General features: G+C 38.6%; 2 protein-coding genes across 2 annotated transcripts in view; one reads left to right on the top strand and one right to left on the bottom strand.

Moving 5' to 3' along the window:
- The first annotated feature begins 8374 nt into the window (after nt 1-8374).
- LOC131948415 (uncharacterized) lies at nt 8375-12089 on the top strand. Its single transcript, XM_059310021.1, has 2 exons — nt 8375-8538; nt 11218-12089. Exon 2 carries the CDS (start codon nt 11315-11317, stop codon nt 12083-12085), a length of 771 nt encoding a protein of 256 aa, XP_059166004.1. The 5' UTR covers nt 8375-8538; nt 11218-11314; the 3' UTR covers nt 12086-12089.
- An 11025-nt stretch (nt 12090-23114) lies between these two features.
- Nucleotides 23115-25502, bottom strand: part of LOC131948414 (E3 ubiquitin-protein ligase RNF149) — a 46879-nt gene continuing 44491 nt past the window's right edge. The window contains exon 6 of the mRNA XM_059310020.1: nt 23115-24072. Within this exon, the coding sequence (XP_059166003.1) occupies nt 23344-24072 (729 nt within the window). The 3' untranslated portion in view covers nt 23115-23343. The remainder of the gene's footprint in view (nt 24073-25502) is intronic.

The following is a 25502-nucleotide window of genomic DNA, read 5'->3' as shown; positions in this document are numbered from 1 at the left end:
TGTTATCAGTGTCAGATTCTATAAATATTATTTTTTTTCTTCTGCCCGTACACTTGGTGGACCGTTGGGGCGCTACTAGTATCCTTAGATAATCTGCCTCCATGCTAACCTGTGCCTTTCGTTATCGTGAACCCGTCTGTTCTGTGAAATGTCTTCCTATTTGTTTATTTATTTGTTTGTTTGTCTGGCTTTCTCAAACCTGGGAAGTTTTTGCTAGTCTCGACGATATAGACAAAAGTGCGGATTTGGGACGGCGTTGTCGGGTGGTCAGAGAGCTCGTCTGCTAACCCGAATGTCTCCAGTTCAAATCTCTTAAAAAATTATTATTATAAGACTGGTAGTCTTTTCCCCCTCCCCCCCCCCCCCCCCCCGATGATGTCTGAAAGAAACACGGGTCCGGAATCGTGACTGCAAAATATCCCCAACCCACCCAGCCTTGATGGGTACTTCAGTGGCGTAGGCGGGAGGGGGGTTATAACCCACCCCATAGACCCCTCGGTATATATATAAAAAGTATGAGGGGGGTGCAAATCGAAAGTTTGTCCCCGGGTAAAAATTGGAACCCCCCCCCCCCCCCCTTGAGACGATCCTGGCTACGCCACTGGGGTACTTAACCCACATTAGGGAAAGTATAGGCGGCAAAACACGGTGCTGAACACATCATTATTTCATATTTCGAAATCAGCAAACATCTACTCTACTTCACCTGTATGTATTTTTAGATCCTAAAGCGGAAATTTACTTTTTTTTTTTTTTAACTTTTCCCTCACACATTAAACTTACGTCTTTTTAAACTGCTCTAAAACAGAATCTTGACCTAAAAACAGCAGACTATTATGTACATTGAACACGTGCCAATTAGGTTTCTGTAACTGAAATACATGTAATTTAAAACCTGTTGAATCAGGCGTCAAGTCGTTAAAATTTCTATGTTCTACTCTGTAACGCTTGCACGGACATACGATAGACCTGTCGGAAACATTAAGCGAATTCCGATTACCTTGCGTGAATATTTTTATCGATTACTTTATCGATCTGTCTTGAAATTGATTGATGGTGATTTTTGTTGCAATTAATTTTGCCAGCTCAAGCGAAAAGTTGTTTTTGTTTTATCCCCTAAAAATCAAAGCCCCAGGTGATTTTTGTTTGTTTGTTTGTTTGTGGCACTTAATTCCAGTTTTTGCTTATTATTATTGAACGGTATTTAGAAATGTTAATTGAACGTAATTGAACTGTAATTAATCGATGAAATCACTTGTCAAATACAAGATTCGAACTTTTCTTTTAAATTGGGAGAGGGGGAATCAAATCGACAGTTCAGTGGTAGCGGGCCAAACGTTATCTTCAATAGTGAAGATCAGCGGGTAATATACTGAGAACGTACCGGACACTAATTTTTGCAATGGCCTACTGGGGCGTTTTGACATCAGTTTTGTGGGTGCTACCCAATGCTAAAGTATAAAGTAAAGTACCATTTCAAACCTGACGATTTACGGGGCGAGTAAAGTAGTTCACTTGTTTCTCTGAAGGGATAGTGTGGTCAGCACTATGCCCAGCCGCCTTTACACTCCCTAACGTTATTTAGGTACCCATCAGAGTTGGGTGGACTCAGGGACGGTCTACTGATTTAGAGACGGATTCGAACTCGAGACTTTCGCGTTAACAGTCCAGCTCTCTACCGCTAGGCCACTACGTCCTGCTACCCAATGCTACTGGTGCTAAATTTTTCTATATGTGCTACCCTGCTACTACGGCTACCTATTTATAGATACTACACATTACTACAGATACTAACCGGCTAATAATGCCGCCTATGTACTAGTTTACCCCATGCTACCAATGCTACCTTTTTCTGGTTTTACTGGGCTACACATTGCTACATGTGCTACCCTGCTACTGCGGCTACTTATTTACTCATGCTACACTTTGCCGCTATTAATAACTTTGCTACCCCTGTGACTAGTGCTACCCATGCTACCACTGTAACCCACCGCTATAGCTACCCGTGCTACCGGCCCGTGCTACACCCTACCAACAATTGATACCATTAACACCTTTACATTTTTAATGTGCTCTGCCGCCTCAACCACTCAACCCTGACAATAACTGGAGCGAGAAATTAGACTTTAACCGAGACAGATTCATGAACAAATCGTCAATAACTCTTTGTTGCTTTGTTCAAAATGCTATTCTATTCACAAAATCCTATTCTAATTCAGGATTATTTTACAAAATATATAAGCTTTTAATTTAAAAAAAACATAAGAACCTAACACAACGTTCCTAAAGAGTTTGCTTTTGATAAATCTTCGGTATGAAAATTGTTTTTAATTATAATACATACTAAACACCAACAAAAGATTTGTCGCTGCATTTAGCCACTCTTATGTTATTGTTAAAAATAATTCGTATCCAGAGTTTCTTCCAGGCATCTCTCCCAAAGAAAGTCAACCACCCCCCCCCCCCCAACGAAATGGAATTTATATAGAAAATATATACTTTTAACAGTGTAGGCCCTACCCCCCCCCCCCCCCCCACTCCCCGCCCTCCGACCGAATTTTAGTCATTTGAGAAATACATGGGGCCTATGATTAATTATTTTTTGGAAACTGGTTTTGTAGAAGTGGGAAAAACTAGGTATTTTCTTCCGTATATATTTACAAAAAAAGTTTGACTTAAATTTTCTGTAAAATTATACAGATAGTATTTACACCCACCCACCAAGTTTAAAAAACTTTCAACACAAACAGACCTCAAGTACTTCGATTACATTTCTAATCTCCGAACGAGAAAAATCAATCAAAAACGGCGCCGTTATAAAAGTGTCTACCTGATTGTCACACCTGAGTTCCACTCCAAGACCAATCGATGGGGGTCGGAGATAACGGCACAGTTAAGACAACACACCTTGGCTCCTCGTACGTCCGCGCCAAGCCTGTCTAGTGTTTATGGTTGGGTTGTTGTGTTTATGGTTGGGTTGTTGTGTTTCTGGTTGGGTTGCCGTGTTTATGGTTGGGTTGTTGTGTTGTTGTGTTTCTGGTTGGGTTGCCGTGTTTATGGTTGGGTTGTTGTGTTGTTGTGTTTCTGGTTGGGTTGCCGTGTTTCTGGTTGGGTTGTTGTGTTTATGGTTAGGTTGTTATGTTTCTGGTTGGGTTGTTGTGCTTCTGGTTGGGTTGTTGTGTTTATGGTTGGGTTGTTGTGTTTCTAGTTGGGTTGTTGTGTTTATGGTTGGGTTGTTGTGTTTATGGTTGGGTTGTTGTGTTTTTGGTTGGGTTGTTGTGTTTCTGGTTGGGTTGTTGTGTTTATGGTTGGGTAGTTGTGTTTCTGGTAGGGTTGTTGTGTTTATGGTTCGGTTGTTGTGTTTCTGGTTGGGTTGTTGTGTTTATGGTTGGGTTGTTGTGTTTATGGTTGGGTTGTTGTGTTTATGGTTGGGTTGTTGTGTTTATGGTTGGGTTGTTGTGTTTATGGTTGGGTTGTTGTGTTTATGGTTGGGTGGTTGTGTTTATGGTTGGGTTGTTGTGTTTCTGGTTGAGTTGTTGTGTTTATAGTTGGGTTGTTGTGTTTCTAGCTGGGTTGTTGTGTTTTTGGTTGGGTTGTTGTGTATCTGGTTTTGTTGTTGTGTATCTGGTTGAGTTATTGTGTTTATGGTTGGGTTGTTGTGTTTATGGTTTGGTTGTTGTGTTTCTGGTTGGGTTGTTGTGTTTATGGTTGGGTTGTTGTGTTTATGGTTGGGTTGTTGTGTTTATGGTTGGGTTGTTGTGTTTATGTTTGGGTTGTTGTGTTTATAGTGGGTTGTTGTGTTTCTGGTTGGGTTGTTGTGTTTTTAGTTGGGTTGCTGTGTTTATGGTTGGGTTGTTGTGTTTCTGGTTGGGTTGTTATGTTTTTTGGTTGGGTAGTTGTGTTTATGGTTGGGTTGTTGTGTTTATGGTTGAGTTGTTATGTTTTTGGTTGGGTTGTTGTGTTTATGGTTGGGTTGTTGTGTTTCTGGTTGGGTTGTTGTGTTTCTGGTTGGGTTGTTGTGTTTCTGGTTGGGTTGTTGTGTTTATGTTTGGGTTGTTGTGTTTATGGTGGGTTGTTGTGTTTATGGTGGGTTGTTGTGTTTCTGGTTGGGTTGTTGTGTTTCTGGTTGGGTTGTTGTGTTTCTGTTCCAACAGGACGTGGCGGAGGTGTTTGTTTTCAAAGGCGGGGCCAATATCAGGTTACGTGAATATCACATTTAATTTGTTTACACTTTGGTGTTTATTTATTTATTTTTAATTTTTGTTAAGAGAAAAAAAGAAAGGGTAATATAAAAAAGGAAACATAACACGGTGTTGAGACCGTAATATAATACTTTGATTGTAATCAACATTATTGTTGCTGGAATAATGGCTCTAGGGTTCTAAAAAAATAAAAAGTTAAGTTCTCTTTTTAAAATGAAGCATAGTATTCATTGAAAAAGTAAAGTTCTCTTCAACTTTTGCCAAAAGGCGTTGTTTAATTAGCACGTGGTCATACAGGTGTCACAAGTCTCCAACTATTGCCGGGTATTTAATTGAGCTGGTCAATGATATATCGTAAGGTAAAGTGTTATTTTACTATTTCAAATTATGATACTTTTTATCTCTAGAGCAGGGGTTCCCAACCTTTTTTTTACTCTAGAGCACATTCTAAAATATCGGTAGGGTGGCGGGCACCACCTATTTTAAATCGACAAACTCCTTCCATAACTTGTCATTTTCCCATAATTTATTTTCTTTTTTCCTTATTTTCTAATAGTCATAATGTATTAATAAGTAATAAACAAAAATGTTTCAAAATAATAAAACTATTTGGCATTTTTTTCAAATTGCATACACACAGAGAAATGTAGTTACATAACGTAAAGAAAAGTTTTCTGCGTGTACAAGGTGTGATGTGCAAATGGCACTAGCCGTTCCAGGCTAGCGTAAATTGTGCAGTCTGGCTCGCCGCTAGACAAGTTGGGACAAGTATCGAACATATTTAATAATTCTAGGCAGTAAAAAAAAAAAATTAAAACTGTAACAAATAATTGAAAATAAATCATATTTTAAAATAATGTTTATGAAAAAAATTCTGTCTCTGTCGAATAGTGAGAGGCGGGCACATACGAATCGTTCAGATGGCGCCATGGCGCCCTCGGGCACAGGGTTGGGAACCCCTGCTCTAGAGTAACCTCTGTTATTAGCTTTTAGGGAGTTATTCTTTGACTTTTTTCTGCTGAAGTATACCGTGTTTTTTATTCATGAAATTAAATAATGTTTAATTTATTGTTTTTTTTTCATTTCGAATTTAAAATAACAAATTCATTCCAAAAAAAAAGTTAAACTTTTTTGTCATCAAAACTTGGCAACAGTTTAACGGGTTTTCAACTAGTACCGGTATACAGCATTGTAGAAAAATCAAAGTTTTCTATATCATTCAATCAATCAAAAAATCAATTATTCACATTACAAAACGACCGTACATCGATGGACGTTATGCAATAATGGTCTGACTATTGCGCGGATCAAAAGCCGATTTCGCGGAAAAATACAATTATCAGCCGCGTTCATTTTTATTGGAAAGATTTGCCGATTCGTTCACTTATGGTGTGCCGGATTGGATATTTGATACTTGGGTGAAAATCTGGTCAGATTTCTGACGCGTCAAACTCCAACCTTGTCACGTGATTAATGACGACGCGACTGTGCTTTTTGCGCGCTCAAGCGGAACATACAAACCGTTCTGGGATTTGAATAATTTGATTGTTGCTGTTCTTGTCAAGTGTGTGTGTGTAAGGAAAATATGCGGGGTAATTTTTTTAACAGAGGAGTTTACTGACTAAGTCATGACTGATTCCTTTTCATTTCTACTATTTTGGAAATATTTATAACTCAATCGTTTGCGTGGATTTAAAAAAAAAAAATTCTGTTTGAAATTCTAAAATCTGGTAATCAATTAAGTAGGATCTAATTAAATTTTTTTCCCAAGAGAATGGATGTCGTATGTATTTTGTAACACTTTTGTTTGTTGGATATATTACGCAGTAAGTTGCACAAACTAAAACAAATCGTTTTTAAATATATTTTTTTCTATTGTGATGTTTAAACCCAACTTAAAATCACACTTTAATGTGATATAATACTTCGACTATCAACAAAAAGTGTTAGAGTGTATGTATCGGACTGCAGTGTTAAGACAATCGTTATTTAAGGGTTTTGATTAGGTAGATTAGTACTAGCAAGGGGGGGGGGTAAATTAATGACGTCATAAGAATTATGTGATTTCACATATTGGTGACATAGAAATATGACGTAGCACATATTTATATTTAGTACTTTTAAGGAATAACAATGTTTTTTTTTTAAATCATTTTAACATAAGTTAGAAATTTGACCAATTTACGCAAAGGTATCGAGTTTAAATCCTGCACATGAGTCTCGGTGAGTCTCCCTGAGTCAACCCAGCTCTAATGGGTACCTGACTCATATTAGGGAGAGTAAAAATGGTCCGGCAGAGTGCTTACCCCACTATCCTATCATATGCCGAAGTCTTAGAAACTGATATACTCTACTTCATCACAGTGGACCGACAGATTCAAAAGTAACTTCTTATCTAAAGGGGTTGAGAGGGAAGGGTGGACTTTAAGAAGTCAGATTATGGATAGGATTCAGACTTTATGACTTTACTAACCCATGGCTTATATCAGCCATGGCCATGGATTAGCTAACCTATGGCTTGTAAGCTATGGGTTAGCAACAGGATTTAGCTAGGCTGTAACCACATTGTACGATTGTTAAGCTGTTAAGGTGTATTGTCAGCAAGACAAGGTTGCCAGTTTAAGGTGAATATCCTGTTAGTTGTGTATATTGTATCCGTGTTGAGCTGTATTCACACTAGAAAGACAATGGCGGTCATTGATAGGTGGTGTGGTTAATCGTGGATAAAAGTTATAATGGAATGGGACGGGTCACGGAATTTGGGGTTGGTTGTGTGGGGGGGGGGGGGGGGGGGGAAAGGGGAGTTGTTTTCTATTGTGGTGGAGTGATTTGGGGAATCTGTCAGTTAAGGGTTTGGGTTTTTCGTGTTTATGTGTCAGAGGGTTTAGGTTTAGTTTCAGTGAGTTGGGATGTTGAGGGTTGGGTTTTGGTGGGCTGTGGAGTTGAGGGTTGGGTTTAGGTATTTGATCAATATAGGTAATGAATAGAGGGTAAGACGTTCACAAAGCATAAGTTGGGGCTAATAACACACAGAGATTTGGGGGTTGGCTAGTAGGGGTCACATGAGTAGAGGGTGGGAGTGGCTAAGTGAATCTGACCACTCCCAGCATCTCTTGCTACAAGCTACAACAACCGAATATCATTGCCGGTGTCTTGAAAATGTTTTAACAATATCCACACATAGACACCATAAACCTAACCTAGACATACTTTAAGGATCTTCCTTGAAACAAGTAGGCTAGAACCACAGTTTTATTTTTGTCGAGTCACAGAGTGACGTCATGGTGCCGAATGGCGCGTGGACCAGTCCAACATGACAAATGCTCATTCACTCGGAAGTCAGCTAACGCGGCTTGTCTTGTTCATTATTCTTAATGGTACCTCCCGTAGGGCAGACACTTTTATAGATTGGCACTCCCCGGGCCCTAAACCCATTCCTATCCCCCCCCCCCCACACACACCCCTCGCTTAGAAAACCAGGACAAATAAATGAAACTACCGGAGCGCGTATTTCACTGTGTAAGCTCTTGTGTAAAACTGTACGGTCTACCTTTAATTAGGAACACAGTTCAATGTTAAACACACATTACATTTTCATTGGAGTTTTAACCAACGTGGTAAGTGCTACAGAAATATTACCTACTATTTATAACACCTCCCGAGTATATCGGTCTAGTTTTTTTCTACGAATTTATTTTTGGCCTTGTCCAATTCTATGGCTGACCCTGTAGGATGTTCATATGGGCACTAATAGTCTCCTTCACAAAGTCTTCTAAAATTCTTCGAGTCTGCAAAACAATCAGATCCAGACTTTGATGTTATCCGCCCCCGCCCCCCCCCACCTTTCCTTAAGCAGGAATGTGATGATTACATACAGTGTTTCTTTCAGACTTTTTTCTCCGGGGGGGGGGGGGGCTCTTAAAATACCGAGGGGGGGGAGTTAAATTTTCCAGGGGGAGGTAAAAGTATATATTTTCTATATAATTCTAATTTTTCGGAGGGGGGGGGGGGTAGACGTTGTACACCCGAAAACATGACTAAAAGAAACTCATAACACCTGTACTTTGAAATTCTTTATAAAGATCCTTTTAATATCTACTATGTGTGTCTTTCTTCCCGTTATTTAGAGCTGCGTGGTTGAGTGGTAAGGCACACAACTATTAACCTTCATGTTGTGTGTTCGCTTCAAGGGCTAGAGACCTTATGGCGAGTTCATTCAGCGTTAATGGGTACCCAACACGAGTCGGGAAAATCAACAAAATTCCTTCACAAGCCGAGGTCAAAACAACAGATGAACTCTACTTCATCTTCCATATACAACGTCTAGTTTGAGCAGGTACTGGTTTTATGTTTCTTATTTCTCTATACTGTGTAGCTATATAATATGAACTATGCAAGTGTAGCAATATATTATAACGTCTGAAATTGTATGTATAAATTATTACGGCATACGTAAGTGTAGCTATATATTATGAAATATGTAAGTGTTGCTATATATTATGGCATGTAAGTGCAGCCATATATTGTGGCATGTAAGTGCAGCCATATATTGTGGCGCCTGTAAGTTAACAATATATTATGGCACCCTTCATTCAGCAGTAATAGCCCTAATTTATGGATCAGTACCCAGTGGCGTAGCGAGGTCGGGTGAAACCCGGTGCGGTACTCAATGGTGTCACCCCCTTCCCGGAGACAAACTTTCAAATTTTCGATTTGCACCCCCCTTCAAGTTTTTGATTTGCACCCCCCCCCCCCACCCTAAAACTTTCGATTTACACCCCCTCAAGTTTTTCTCTATATATTTTGCTATTTTTTGCCTTGGTGTCACCCGGTGCGGTCCGCACCCCCCTCCCCCCCCCCCTCGCTACGCCTCTGTCTGTACCTATAACAATACAGTTGCGATTGTATAAGTAAGGAAAGCATGATTATAGCCAGTGGCGTAGGCAGGGGGGGGGGGGTTAGGGGGGGGGGGTCATAACCCCCCCATAGATCCCTCGGTATATATAAAAAGTATGAGGGGGGGTGAAAATCGAAAGTTTGAGGGGGGGGGTGCAAATCGAAAGTTTGAGGGGGGGGGGGTGCAAATCGAAAGTTTGAGGGGGGGGGGTGCAAATCGAAAGAAAGTTTGTCCCCGGGTAAAAATTGGAACCCCCCCCCCCCCTTGAGACGATCCTGGCTACGCCACTGATTATAGCAATGCAGTCGATTTTACAGGTACGCCTTAGCCCTTGGTATCTATTATTCACTGATTTGTGAAATGAAATTAGTGTAGAACTTGGTTTGTAAAAACATGTATTATTTATTTTAGAATTGTTTTGATTTTTTTCTTATCATGTGATAAGTAAACTAGTTTTGTTTATTGATTGATTTAAAGTCCAGTTGGTTTCTTGTTGTGTCTGCTTTGTGGTGTAGAGTCAGAGACTATTGGGTTCGAATCTTAATCAAGTTTTGGTTCTCAAAAATTTGGGGGTGGGGTTGGGGGTTTGGGATAGGGGCTAGGAAGGGAGACTACCTATTATTACTAGGGGGTTTCAGCCCATGTCCATGAGTTTGTAAACAATTTTGTACCCACAAGCAGTCCCGAATAGGAGGGTGGCGGGTCGGAGGATTAAAGGGGGGGGGGAGGGTCACTACTTACATTTTTTTCACGCTACACTAATGGCAGCAGCGCGGGTAATCAAAGAAATCCAGAGGTCTGTTTTAAGTTTTTCATAAGTCAACCCGTCTTGATACCTTGAGATCAGAACTCCGATAGTGAACAAAAGACTTCTTTGAAGTCCGGAAAAAAAGGAATCAAACAATCGGGAATTCCCAATCACGGTAAAAAAAAAATATTTAAAAAATCGACCCCCGCGCCTCCATAGTTATCAAATTTCTGTTTGCCTTCAACGCTTTAAAAAATTGATTGTATACACGTCAATGACAACTTCCGGTTTCTGGGAATGTATGTCGTAATATGTTCCTGCAAGATAGTGATTGTAGGCAGTTTTGGGTTGGGGGGAGGGAGGGGGGTGGTAACTGAAACAGAACAATAGTGAAGGGGGGGGGGGGGAGGTGACTAGAACATATAGTATTGACGGAGGGTGATAACAGAAAGTGTTGTGGTAGGTGATTAGAACAGAATGTGCGAAGATTCCTAGAACCAGAGTGTGTTGGGTGGGTGGGAGCAATTGGAAAAGAAAGTTGTGCGGGAGGTGATTAGAAGAGCCAGTATTGGTTGGGTGGGAGTAACTAGAAAAGAAACAGTTGTGGGAGGTGATTAGAACAGCCAGTGTTGGGTGGTTGGTGCAACTAGAAAAGAAACAGTTGTGAAAGGTGATTAGAACAGCCACTGTGGTTGGAGGTAATTAGAACAGCCAGTGTTGGTTTAGAGCAGGGTCATAAAACACCAAAACAAACACGTTTTTGGTGAAATTTAAAAATAATCTAGTTACGTACGTCAACTGATAATTGCCGAAATAGTATAAACATTCACTGACAGGTTTGTATGAAATAGTAGATAAAAAATGGACTTGTTTTGGTTTTTAACATACAGAAATGTATTGAATGGTGGGGCTTTAAAATACTTTTGAAATTTCTTTCTACTAAAAAAAACCCTCGAAAATCAATAATATTAGTTCAAAACTAACTTATAAACGGAGCAAGCGAATAATTCACGAAACAGAAAATTACGCTTTCTTAATTTTAAGGCAACGAAAATTTCCGAAATAATTTCTGTATGCCGTATTTTATTCATTTAAACATTGAAAGCTTGCCTTGAAGCATTTGGGGGGGGGGGGGGGGGGGGGCACTTGAAATTTCCGGGGGGGGGGGCGGTAAAAATTTTTTCGAGGGGCTTCCCCGAAGAGATGTATATATATATATATATATATATATATATATATATATATATATATATATATATATATATATATATATATATATATCTGTGTGTGTGTATGTGTGTGTGTGTGCTTGCGTGCGTGTAAAATTAATGTGTTATTAAAAATCATATAAAAATCTATTTATGTTCCAGTCAACGAAGTACCACGTCTAAAAATGACCCAGTTGACAACCTGACAACCCAATCCACAATCCAACAACCCGTCGAACCGGAAACCTGGATATCCCACATGCCCGTGACCCTGAGCGAATGGTGCAGCGAAACTACCAGTCCATCAGCTTCCCACATTATCCCCCATCGCTTAAATCCACACCCGGTTCAAAAACGGGAAAACCCGCGGCCTCCAACGCGCGCCAAAACGGCGGCGCGTCGTCTACGCACCAAGACGTTGTCCACGCCATCTTTATTCAACGGCGTGGCTTCATCATCGTCCTCGATCAAGGCCGGTTCGTCGGTTTCTAGTCCAACCATCACAACGAGGCGGGCGGTGACCCGGATGGAGTTTCGTCACGGGCGGGGTACGGATAACTCTGACTCACCCCGAACGGATATAACAGGAAGTCGGTTTTCTAAGGAAAGTGACTCCAGCGTACTAGCCCGCCCGTGGGCGGGCAGCGACAACGCCCGGGCTGACCACACCCGTAGAATTCAAAAACTGGAATCTCTAAACCTACGAGACAAAAAACCAAAAACTCCTTTCCCTAACCAGTTACATAAAAAATGTGATTCAACAGCTACGCCATCCTACTCGGGTCAAAAATCAAACTCCAGCGAATCAGGAAACAATTCGGAATCTCAGATTGTGTCAAGCACCGCAGACGACCAGCTCACGTCCAAGTCGGCCGTGGCAGACGACAGTGAGGCCGATGACGTCATGTCCGAAGATGACCACCAGAGTCGGCGGACCATAGAGAAGTGTCTGCGGTGGATCGGCACGCTGCCAGAAAAGTTCTCCAGCATGCATATCGTGCAGGAGCGGACAACATTGACGTACGATTAGCTGTCAGTTAGACAACATTGACGTACGATTAGCTGTCGGCAAGTGTGACAACATTGACGTACGATTAGCTGTCGGCTACAGCGACAACATTGACGTACGATTAGCTGTCAGCTACAGCGACAAGATTGACGTACGATTAGCTGCCAGTTAGACACCACTGACGTACGATTAGCTGTCGGCAAGTGCGACAACATTGACGTACGATTAGCTGTCGGCAAGTGCGACAACATTGACCTACGATTAGCTGTCGGCTACAGCGACAACATTGGCGTACGATTAGCTGTCGGCTACAGCGACAACATTGGCGTACGATTAGCTGTCGGCTACAGCGACTAGCGACATCATTGGCCTACGATTTACTTTCAGCTACGACTCCATTGACGAATGATTAGCTGTCAGCAGTATAGACAATACTGACGTATGATTAGCTGTTAGTTAAAGAGACACCAAAGAAGTACGATTAGCTGTCAGCTACAGCGACACCATTTGCGTACATTTAGCTGTCGCCTACAGCGACAACATTTGCGTACGATTAGCTGTCAGTTAGACACCATTGACGTACGATTAGCTGTCAGTTATATCGACACCATCGACGTACGATTAGCTGTCGGTCACAGATTATCACTCTACATTAACAGCCAGCTAGAGGATTAAGTTTTAGAAAAATTCGCCACTTCTTCGGCCGATGTCTTCAAAATACCAGTATGCTGTTGGAAAATGTTGGGATTATTTTTCTATTCAGAATATGTATTTTCAATTAAAACAGCCTCCAATTGATGAACATTCCAGAAGGGGGGGAGGGGGTTGTAATTTTGTGACAAAGTATGATGAGGGTGGTGGGGTGGAGGGGGTCACACTTTTGTATTTAAGAAATGTGATGTGAGAAACTGAATTTGTATTTGTTATTTTGCGTTTTAGAAAAATAAAATATCGATGTTTAAAATATAGTAATTAAACTTCACTTTTGAAGGGGGGGGGGGGGGGGTTAAAGGCTGCAATGTGACGTAAATTTCTGAGAGGGGTCTGGCTTTTTGCGACCAGTTGTGTCGGAGGGGAGGTAAACATAGTAAAAAAAGTGAAGTCATTTATGGATGACCCCTTAAATACAAGCAACCTTTCACCTCCACCGTTCTATGTTTTACGTTTAAGACGATGTGAATTTGCTTAACTCGTTGGTAAGCGGATAAGAAAGTACATAATCAAGGCCTAATTCGTATTTTAAAATGTGATGTTTATATAAACTAGCCTTACATGCCAGTAACATTTCTATTGTAAAATCAACAAATTATCATAAAACAAGTAATTATTGCCTGTTTCTCCATAAATATCACGCTAACGTATGTACGGTGTTACTAGTCATTGTAGTCATTTGTTGTTATTCACAATTTGTGTGTGTGGGGGGGGGGGGGGGGTTACACGTGCAGTTACTGTACCAAGTAAAGCCAGACCTAGTGACGTCAATGTGTAAAGAAGACCTAACTCACATAAAATTCTACTGCGGACAACTCAGTCCGAAATCAAAATGAATATCTTGTTTTTTGTGTTATTTATAAGATTGAAATGTTATGAACAAAAGTGTAAATTATACATGCTAGTTCATATGTATATATATATATATATATATATATATATATGTGTGTATATATATATATTGTATGCATGTATACATGTAAATATATGTATATTATATTTATAAACTTTTTATTTGATCGCCCACTGTTGCATAACATTACAGAGAGAAGATTTAACTTGGTAAAACAGTATGTTGGTAATACTATATGGTTGAAAATTAACAAAACAAAGAATGGAATTAACGACACCTCTTTATAAAAAAGTGTTAAAGTTTTACCTTGAATTCTGAAATTCCAAACAGTTTTGCCTTTTTTTTTTTTGAGTGCTTTAATAATGTAGGCCTACATTCTAAATTTGCACATTTTATTATCCAAGGGAAGTAGCCAAAATATTTATTTTAAGTAAAATATTTAACAAGTTACTTCCCTTACATTACACAAATAAGCCCAGAACTTTGTTAAATTCGAATATAAAGATATAAATAATGTTTGAATGTTTCTTAAATATGGATGTATGTTGACTATTCACAAGAAATATTATTTATTCTGTTTTGAAACGTCTCGTTTTATTTTAAAATTACTTGAGATTAATTCTAAATACAAATGAATGTTTGTTTTTTCACCAACTCTCAGGTTTTTAGCTTTCCATAACATAAGCCTTTAATTAAATAACTTTCAGGCCAATAAACACTTAGATTACCACTTCAACATACGCATAGGTAGCACGAATTTCATTCTTGGGTTTGATCAAAAGATCATCTCTTCAAAGAGTTTGTTGAGTAAACTCTATTAGCCAACAGGGCAGGTGAAGTAGTGTTCACCTGTTTGTAATATCAAGCCATTGTGTGGTCATCTCGAGGGTCATACATTCACACCTTAACCTGCCAGAGTTAGGAATCCATTGTCTGTCCACACCCACCCCACCCCCAACCCAAGATGAAGCTCTAATACTTTTAGATTTAAAAACTACCACAGTCGACCCTGCTATTTCATAGATCCCTATAACACAGATGTTAAAAATTATAATTTGAAACTGCTGAGCTTGATATAAAGATACCCTTTCCACTATGTCAGTTCATGGTGCAGATGAAGTAGAGTTCATCTGTTTCTGTGACCTAGTCATATGAAGATATACTGTGGTCAACACTACGCCCAGTCAGTTTTACTTGACCTAATATAAGTCAGGTACTCGTTAGAGCTGGGTGAACTCAGGGATGTCCTACAGGCTCAGGACTGGGATCGGAACTCAACTTTTGGTTTGGTAGTTGCCCCCTCTACCACTTCTTACTACCAAAATTGACATCAGGATCTAATAGTAATATCACTGCATAAGAACTCAATAACTTGGTCATAGTGATCTCAATTTAAAAAAAAAATATCAACACATTTGAAACAAAGTATTACAATCAAGTGAAATGTTTACCCAGTTTATTCACATTTTAGCATGATTAAGCAGACATTCAAACTTGTGTGGTGGTTGATGACAACCTCGTTAACAAATAATGACATCTTTTACAAACAGGTCAACAATCTGACAGGGTACGTACAATCTTTGATAGGTAACAAACAAACTTTGACAGGTTACCAACAATCTATTACAGGTTATTCCCAACATACAATCTTTGACAGGATTTCAACAATAGTGACAGGATACCAGCAAACTGTTACAGGTTATTACCAACAAAACAATCTTTTACAGGTCAAAAATGATTTTTGACAGGATACCTTCAATCTTTGATTGATTCCCTACAAACAATCTTTGACAGTTTACCTAGAATCTTTGACAGGCAGCTTACAAAATCATATCAGCTATCTCTGATGGTTGATAATAATCTTATCAACACTTTTTGATTGTTGATAACAGCATTATCAACAAACTCCTGATCATTTTCGTTGACTTTGTGAGCAAAAGCTACATTTTTCATAAACAATCATTCAAAGACTTACAGCACAAGTAAATATTAATTACTAAAAGTAATCAAAGGCCGTAAAGCACTAGTAAATATTTACTAAAATCATTCAAAGATCTTATAGCACTAGTAAATATTACTAAAAATAATTCAAAGCCTTATAACAATATTTAAAATATTACCTAAAATCATTCAGACAATATGGTACTAGTAAAGATTCGCTAGAATTATTTGTAGACCTTTTGTGTAGTGATGTTAGTTCTCCGAATCACTTGAAGATCTGACAGCAATGAAAAATACCTAGACCTTTCAAGTGTTGAATCACTCAAAATATTTTATGGCATCAGTTGTTAGAAACATTAAAAGAAAATTACATGTAGAGGAAGTAATTTTCAGAATCATTCAACTAGTTCTTTGAATCATTCAACTATTTTTTATTTAATGGTGCTAGTTTTTAGAATCATTAAAAAAAACTATATGTAGTGGCACTATAGACTAGATCTTACCTCAGTCACTACACTACAACATGCACATCTTACACAATTAATTAATTAACTAATTAATCAATTACAAAGATTTGGTTAAGAAAAGCATGGACCATTACGAACATAATGTATGCATATGAAATGTATTTTAAAAAATGTATTAAACTAGTTCTAGGTGTTATTTTTAAAAATGTAATTTCTAATAAAAGCAGAATGTAAAATTGTAGTAAAGTTCTCGTTGCACTTAGGACTTCCATCCTCATACAAAACAGGGGCCAGGCTACTCAAGAAAGATCACATTTAATGTAGCGAGACTTAACCCTTCACACACCTAACCAGGTTTAACTATACTTGTTCTCAAGTTGGGACCCTTGCAAACCTCTAAGTTTTTATATTTTTCTTATTATTTTTTTTTACCACATTAAATACAACCATTTTTTTTAAATAAAGAACAATTTAGGTTTGATAATTTGCATTTAAAATAGAACACAAATCAATTATTTTTCCATTAGTATCTATTTTATGTGTAGTTGCAGCCCTTTGCTCCCCAGGGGCCACTAAGGAATGAGGATGATCTATTTTATCTTAATGTGGTATGCTGTATACAAAAACTTATGTGTTTTGAGTTTAGAAGGAACTTGAAACAGCCTTAACCTTTCATCATTTTTTTTTAGATAAATAGAGCTAAAATTCATAAAAATGGAGGAAAGATATAGTTATTGTGGGGTAATACATTTTATCAGATGCACTTTCGCACAATTGGTATGTTAAGGGTTACATCAGATGGTAAAAAGAACTGTGGTGACATTGTTTAGTGACTTCCATAGGCCTGTGGATGCTCATCATCTAGTTTTAAAGCTAGGTTTAAAGCTACACAACACTGGCTGTTGACAATAAGCCTTCATGATTGCTGTTCAAACGATAACTAACATAACGCATCCTTATCACACTGTCAAACTGAGCTCTAAGATTTGAACTCTGAGCTGTAACGTGAGCTCAATCTATTTAAGACAATAGTACACGCTATACAAAGCAACACATGCACTGACACTGTCATTAAAAAAAATGTGTTAATATTGACAACACATGTGTAAAAAGAATATTGAAAAGTAGATCTAGTTCTAGTGTGTTTAAAGCTTGATGGCTTGCTTTGGTATTGAACCCAGGACCACGCTGTATCATCTAACACAAAATATGATAGCAGGCTGGTACCACAGACTAATATCTGCAGAAAATGAACTATGGGTGAAATAAAATGGTGGACCAACTTCACTAAAAGAAAGTCAACAGTTTTATTTCACTTATTATTCACTTCCCATAGTTTTTACTTTTCTAGTTAATATCTTCCCATAATTTCATTTCACTCATCTTTTACTTACCAGTTATATTTCACTCATCATCCACTTCCCGTTGTTTCATTTCACTCATCATTCATTTCCCATTGTGACATGTTTACAATTTCCATAGTAACATTTGTCAACACTTCCCATGAACTCTATACCAACTAACACTGTTTACTACATAGCAACATATATTTTAATTTTAGCATTGTGCACAATAATCCTATAAAAATTGATCTTTAAAACCCTACAGAACATGGCATCAGTTATACACCTACATTAAAATCTATCCTACATTGATATCATTAGCTAATCCTGCAGTGGTATCATTAGCTTATCCTACGGATAGTGGCAACATAGTTATACACCTACATTGAAATCTATCCTACAGTGATATCATTAGCTAATCCTGCAGTGGTATCATTAGCTAATCCTGCAGTGGTATCATTAGCTTATCCTACAGATAGGGGCAACACACTTATACACCTACATTGAAATCTATCCTACAGTGATATTATTAGCAATATATTTATCCTACATATGATTATATAATTAGCAAACATTTATCTTTCACATTAGCATTAGACTTATCCAGCTGAAACATCCTTAGAAACAGACTTATCCTATGATAGTGACATCATTAGCAAGAGACTTATCCTATGATAGTGACATCATTAGCAAGAGACTTATCCTATGATAGTGACATCAATAGCAACAGACTTATCCTATGATAGTGACATCATTAGCAAGAGACTTAGGGGTCATCCATTTATGACGTCCACACACGAGGGGGGGGGGGGGGTCAGAAAAAAAACTGACTTTTGTGGGCGCATATGGACTTTTATAAGGGAAAAAAAGTGGATTTTTGTGGACGGGGGGGGGGGGGGGGGGGGGGGGGGGGTGTCCAAAATCCCAAAAAATTGTGGACGTCATAAATGGATGACCCCTTATCCTATGATAGTGACATCATTAGCAATAGACTTATCCTATGCTAGTGTCATCATTAGCAACTGACTTATCCTATGATATTGACATCAATAGCAACAGACTTATCCTATGATAGTGACATTAATAGCAAACTTCTATTGCTACACATTCACCCTACATCATCTGACCAACCAGTGACCGCCACAATCCATTAAAACAAACTTTCAACACAACATCTAGAATGAAATAGCAAATTGTATTGAAGGTAACATAGCATCCACATTTAGCATTCAATGAGTATTGTAAATTGATACAAATCTTTATTTTTTATAAGTCAAAAGTGATTTACATTAGTTAAATTTTAATTAATTTTTTTTTTTTTTTACAATCAGCTTCATCTAATCAACTTAGATTAATTAAATGTGTAAAAAAAACATACAAATTATGACACTAACAAACTATTAGAACTTTTTTTTTTTCAGGAATCAACATAATTTCATAAATTTAGTTTTAGTACATTCAATCATCAAGTTAGTTAAATTTGTGTAGCAATCATGAACAAATACACTACACCTACAAACATGTATTACAATGAGTTCATCCTAAACTTCCGCCAGTTTCCCTCACAATAGACTTATGAAAAAGTCCAAAAATTGGACCTTATATTTTTGTCCTGGTATGTTTAATCATACAGCCTAGACAACACTCCTTCAAATGTAGGTTGTATTCTTTTTTCACTCTTATCTTTGTTAGAAGTTTTTATAGCTAATATAAAGACATTTATTCATTCCATATCCATAGAACAATACTGGCCAGTAACTAACCCGTTACTAACCTGCTATCAACCAGGTACTAACCGGTAACTGTCCATTTACTGAGAGTTTACTGACCGGCTATTGATAATTTACGAACTTGCTGTAGACCATTTGATTGACTATTGACCAGATTAACAAAAGGTAACTACCATATTATTGACCAGTTATTGAAAATTTTCTAAATGGCTATTGGCTAATTGATGACCAGTTATTGAAAAGTTTCTAAGCTGCTATTGATCACTTATTGACCAGTTAATGACCAGTTTACTAAAAGTTTACAAGCTGGAGATTTACCATTACCTGAACATGTATTGATAATTTACAAGCTTGCTAAAGACCATATCATTGACTATAGACTGGATGTTATATAACACTGTTATTGATCAGTTATTGAAAAGTTGCTATTGACCAGTTAATGACCAGTTTATTGAAGGCTTAAAAGCTGGGGATTTACCAATACCTGAACATCTATTGATAATTTACGAGCTTGCTATAGACCATATGATTGACTATAGACCGGATGTTATTTAACACTGTTATTGATCAGTTATTGAAAAGTTTCTATGCTGGTTATTGACCAGTTAATGATCAGTTTACTGAGGGTTTAAAAGTTGGGGATTTACCAATAACTGACCATCTATTGATCATTGACTGACTGGTTATTGACCATTGACTAATTGGTGATTGATCTGTTAGTAACGGATTAAAGCTATTTAGCTGTCTGGTTGCTGAGCAGTTTCCGAGGGGTTAGGACTGTCTGTTAGAACAGCTCTAGTGAGAGCTGGTGAGTAAAAAACAAAAAGTTTGGGAACTGGTAACATATGTGTCATCTGATACAACCATCACATATATAGGGAACTTAGGGAATGTGTTGCATGCATAGTCCACATATATTCTTCCCCCCCCCCCTTACATCCACATCCTCTCTCACAGCCACTCTCCCCCCCCCCCCCCCCACCCCCCTTAGCACAAACTACTGTCCAGAAGAGAAACAGCCAGCTGAAACAATTCATAGCAAAGCTAAACACCTATACCCCACCCCCCCCCCCCACCCCGGTTTTTTTCAGGTTTTGTCCTTCAAACTACTGACCACATCTTTCCCAAATTTAACCATAATTAGTTTTAACGAGCATTAACATTTTCAGGGGTGTCTGAATCTTTGTCATTAATTTTATTTAAAAAAAATGCAAAGTAAATGCGATGTATGTGGTACATCATCAAAAAATTTAAACCTGTATGTAAACAATTGTCTTCAAACTAAATAAAAATACTATAAGTTTTAGCCAACTTGTTTTAGTACAGTGTAAAATGTAGCAATGGACTTGTTATAAAATTCAGATAAACACACAGAGTTACATATTACATTCATAGTGACAATTTACTGACAATGAATGCCCTGGCAACATTTGAATGACAGGATGACCACAAAGCCTAGAGTTCGTTACTGCTATGTCGGAAAAGATCAGTAACGACTATAGATCTACAACTAATTCAATTTAATTAGCAATCAAGTACTGAAAGTTATCAATGATCTTGTCTAGATTTCATTAACAATGCAAAAGGAAGCATACATGCAAAGGTTTAACACTTGAAACAGGAAGTGTTTCCTGATGTGTAAATAATTTGGGTTACATAAAAAATGGTATTACAAATTAAAGAAAACAAAATATTAACATATGAACCGAAAATTAAGGAATAGTTTTTAGATATTTTTTAAAAATAAAATTTCTAGAAAATACACATTGCATGTAAAATATATTTCTTTAAAATAAAAATGTTTCCAAATAATTTTGTTTTAAAAATGACATCAAATTCATGTACACTGGGTCAGGAATATATACAACACTTCCTAGAACAACATCTACAGATGCAACAGACATCCTGTGCCTACTATCTTAAACAACCATCTAAAATGACCACATGACCATCTCAAATGACCTCATGACCATCTCAAATGACCACATGACCATCTCAAATGACCACATGACCATCTAAAATGACCTCATGGCCATCTAAAATGACCGGATGACCATCTTAAATGACCACAAGACCATCTAAAATGACCACATGGCCATCTTAAATTACCTCATGAACATCTAAAATGACCTCATGACCATCTAAAATGACCACATGACCATCTAAAATGACCAGATGACCATCTCAAATGACCATCTAAAATGGCCACCTGACCATCTAAAATGACCAGATGACCATCTCAAATGACCATTACACATGACCCGATCACCACACATGACCCGCGTACACCAAAACAAGTGTAAACAAACAACATCTAATTCTGATACATCAAGTTATCACAGTCCATCAACAAACTCTCTACCTCTACTAAACCACATCAGCTAGTTCCTGGGGTATGCCCAAACTAACTGGTTTTAAGGTGAGCACTAAACCACATCACCTACTTCCTGGGGTATACCCAAACCAACTGGTTTTAAGTTGAGCACTAAACCACATCACCTAGTTCCTGGGGTATGCCCAAACCACACTGGTTTTAAGTTGAGCACTAAACCACATCAGCTAGTTCCTGGGGTATGCCCAAACCACACTGGTTATAAGTTGAGCTACTAATTTTGATAGATAATTAATACATCGATAGATAAGTCACACCCAAATCCTCTTACAAGATTAACATAATGCCTGTTTAAGTCAATAACACTGGGTGTTAACTATTTGCAACAGATTCCCCATACCTAATTATTCGTTAAGAAGATAATAACTACTTAGGTTAGGGTATGCAAGTCACATTGTTTCTGAGGTAAACTACTACTTCTGAATGATTAGCCATATCTACATGTTCATATAGAATAAATCACTGATAATTATTTTCATAATTTAAGATTGGTTCAAGATCGGTGTTTTAATACGATGGATACTAGGTATACAAAGATTTGGGTCAGGCTTATTAACGAGTACCCAAGCTTTTCTAAAAAGTGTAGGCTAATTAACGAGTATCCAAATTTTTTATCAGTGTTAGCTAATTAAGTTTTTTTGAGGTGTTGGCTAATTAACAGGAACCCACGTTTTTCATGGGTTGGCTAATTGACAGTAACAAAGCTTTTCTGGAGTGGTGGCTAATTAAGAAAAACACAAATTTAGCTGAAGTGATCTGCAGACAAAATACTTCAATGAAAAACAAACCCTTACAAGATTCAAGCCTTTCACCACTTCAACAAAACCAATCATTAAGCAGCGGCATCATGCCTGTCACCATAAATTAAGCCAGGCCTCTCTCATCAATCAGGCATTGGGTGTGAGACTTGACTCTATACAATTGTAAAAATATCTAAAGGTGAAACAAAACAGGAAGGGATGTCTAAGCAGTTACAGCTACCTAGTGTTGGGGAGGGGATGGAGGTCGGGGTAAGGATGGGGTTTGGGGAAAGGATGAGGGTTGGGGGTTGGAGAAGGGGTATTTCCAGCACCGTATTAGATTAGAATGTTAAGTTTCTGTAATACTAAACCCCTTCTTTGTTTACTGTTACTTCCAGAATCAAAATTGTTTTTTGACCTTCTTTACAGTTTCTTATTTCACAGGCCAGTATAATTTGTTGTAATACAAGCTAAGGACTGTAGATGAAAAATACATTTTCTAGATGATCTTCTAGATATTACAGTGATGCATTTCTATAATCAAATGTCACTGCTGAAATATTAGTTAAGGGGATGTTAAAATAATAGTGAAATAATATCCACACGTCTACCCCCCACCCCTCCATGCATCCACTCCCCAACCATCTGATGCCTTTCTCATGAATCATATAAACAATGTGTGCACAGAAATGAATGCTGATCAAGTTTCATTGATAAATAGAATTACAATTCCATGACTAAGAATGATCTAGATATTAAAAACAATGTAATGTTCTCTGTGTAGGAAAGAGAGAAAAACTATTTTAAAAATGTAAACATGCCAGGCGCATTTTTTTGTTGGCCAAATTGCCTTTTTTTTGTTGCCAAATTTGCTTTCTTTGTTGGCCAATTTACGCAAGATGAATAGTTCAGCTAATTAATCTAACCACATGCTATTAAACAACTCAATTCTAAACTTTTAACACATGTGCAGGAATTATTTTTTTTGTCCAGATTAACGAATAGAATGCTCGGTCCCTACAGGGATGAACTATTGAGCTGACTTGGGTCCCAAGTCGTCCTGGTCACTCGCTGGTCACTTACGCCGCCAAAACCTTGACCCTCACGCCGTCGACTCCAGCTCGTCTTCTAGGACGCCGCGGAACTCCACCTTCATACTGCTGTTGCAACTCTCGTCGTCGCTGCCGGCCGTCACGCACGAACAACTATCTTTGTCCTGGTCAGTCTCTTCTGACACGTTGTTAGTGACGTCGGCCTCCCAGGCGTCGCTTGCCAGGGATGACGAGTCGTGGCTGGTTTCCCCGCTTCTCTCCCTGTTTTTCCGCTTGTGTTTCTTCCCTTTGTCTTTCAGCTCGGTCGACTCTATCAAAGAAATCTGGCCGCTGTTATCACTTTTGGTTGCTCGGGCATCATCAAAGTCCTCTTCCTCCTCCTCCTCACTCTTCCACCTCCTAATCCCCTCCTCGCTGCTCCCGCTTAGCAGCGCCTCCTTCTCCGGGCTCCCCCCAGCTTCAGCGTCGCACCTCCGCACCCGCGTGTTGCCGCTGGCTTTAGAATTCAAAGAACTGGAGGAACTAGAGTGGGGGAGGGAGACCAACTCCACCCCGCCCACCGCCCCCAGGAGGCTGGTGGAGGCCTCGTCTTTCTGCTCCTTGTCCCTGGGCACGTGGAAATGAAGGCAGGAGTGAGCCACCAGCAGCACCTTCATGTCCTCAGGGTTGGGCTCCCCGTGGCTTGAGCCTGGCTCGGGCTCCGTGTGCTGGGGGACTAGTCTGGCCGGGGCGTGGCCCACCTCGGGGTCAGGCCGCACAGACTCCTGGCTGCCACCAACCTGGGGAGATAGAATGAAATTTTACCAGGAGAAATGGCAAGACTGTTGGAAGAGAAAAAGGCAGAAGATGGGAAGGGGTGGGGGAGGAGGCGAAGCTACAGAGAAATGGAATAGACTGTTGAAAAAATAAAAGGAGAAACAGGAAGAGTGAGGAAAGGAGGCGAAGCTACAGAGAAATGGAATAGACCACGGGTTCCCAACCTGGGGGTCGCGACCCCCCTGGGGGTCGCGAAGGGCTTCCTGGGGGGTCGCCAACTGGTATACTAAACCTTAGTAATTTGAAACAAAACATAAATATTTAGAAGAATTTTTGAAATTCGGCTTTACTGACATCACTGGAAAGGGAATAGAGAAGAAGCAAAGCGTACTGTACAAAGTTGTTCTCGGTCACGAGTTTATGAAATCTTCAAAACTAAAACGTCATTTGACACTAGTTATTCGAAACACACCAAAAAAGATAAGGAGTTCTTTTGTCGGTATGAAGCTAGTTGCAAACGTCAGAGACTTGATCGAACAGGAAGTTTTCACCAAGGAAACACGGCATTAGTGCAAGCATCACATTAAGTCGCGACAGAAAATGCCAAGCAAAAAAAAAAACACAATAGGAGAAGATCTCATCAAACGCTGAATGTTGAAGTTGGTGAAGTTAATTCTTACATTTCCGTAGATGTTAAATAACAAATTTTTATTGAAATTAAGCTTTCACCATTGTTTGCTTTTCAAGTTGATAAATCAACAGACGCGAGTTCGTGTTCGCAGTTGCTGGTCTTTGTCTATATTTATTCAGATGATAGCAAAGATGAATTGCTCTTTTGTGAAGATAGCATGGAGAAAATAAATACGTTTTTTTTTTAAATTGGATGATTAAAATGGGTTAAAACGGCTGTGAGGGTTTGTACGGATGGTACACCATCTTTGTTTAGGTCAAAATCGGGCTTTCAGAAAGCAAAAGATTTAGCTCCCTAACCACTGCCCTCACCAATCGCCATCAAGACTCCATTGCTAGTATAAGTCGTAAATTATATAAAATCTGGAGCCTTCAAAGAACTGAGCAAAAACATTAATATAGATCACGAGGTTCTGCTCTTCTACCCTACAGTGCGCTGGCTGTCAAACGAATTGTTGTGAATCGTGTTTTGAATTGAAATCTGAAATCAAATTGTTCTTAGAAGTGCAAAGGAAACAAGACCTTTTGGTATACTTAAAACGACATAGAGTGGTTGAACAGAGTATCATATCTAGCAGATGTGTTCAAACATCAACATAAGCGTAACCTGAAGCTTCAGGGAAAATGAACGAATATTATCACTTTCCATGACAATCTCGGGGCATTTTTATCAAAGCTGCAAAATCGGCGAAAATATTGTAAATTTGAGAAACTCTGCAGTGTGGTAGATGAATCTAATTGTAAGATAATTAAAAGTTTGAAA

This window comes from Physella acuta, unplaced genomic scaffold, assembly GCF_028476545.2.
Source record: "Physella acuta isolate Inbredline_101_S28 unplaced genomic scaffold, ASM2847654v3 ptg000643l, whole genome shotgun sequence".
NCBI classification, from domain to species: Eukaryota; Metazoa; Mollusca; class Gastropoda; family Physidae; genus Physella; species Physella acuta.
Note: the sequence above shows the minus strand (reverse complement) of the source record. Positions and strands in the feature narration are given on the sequence as shown.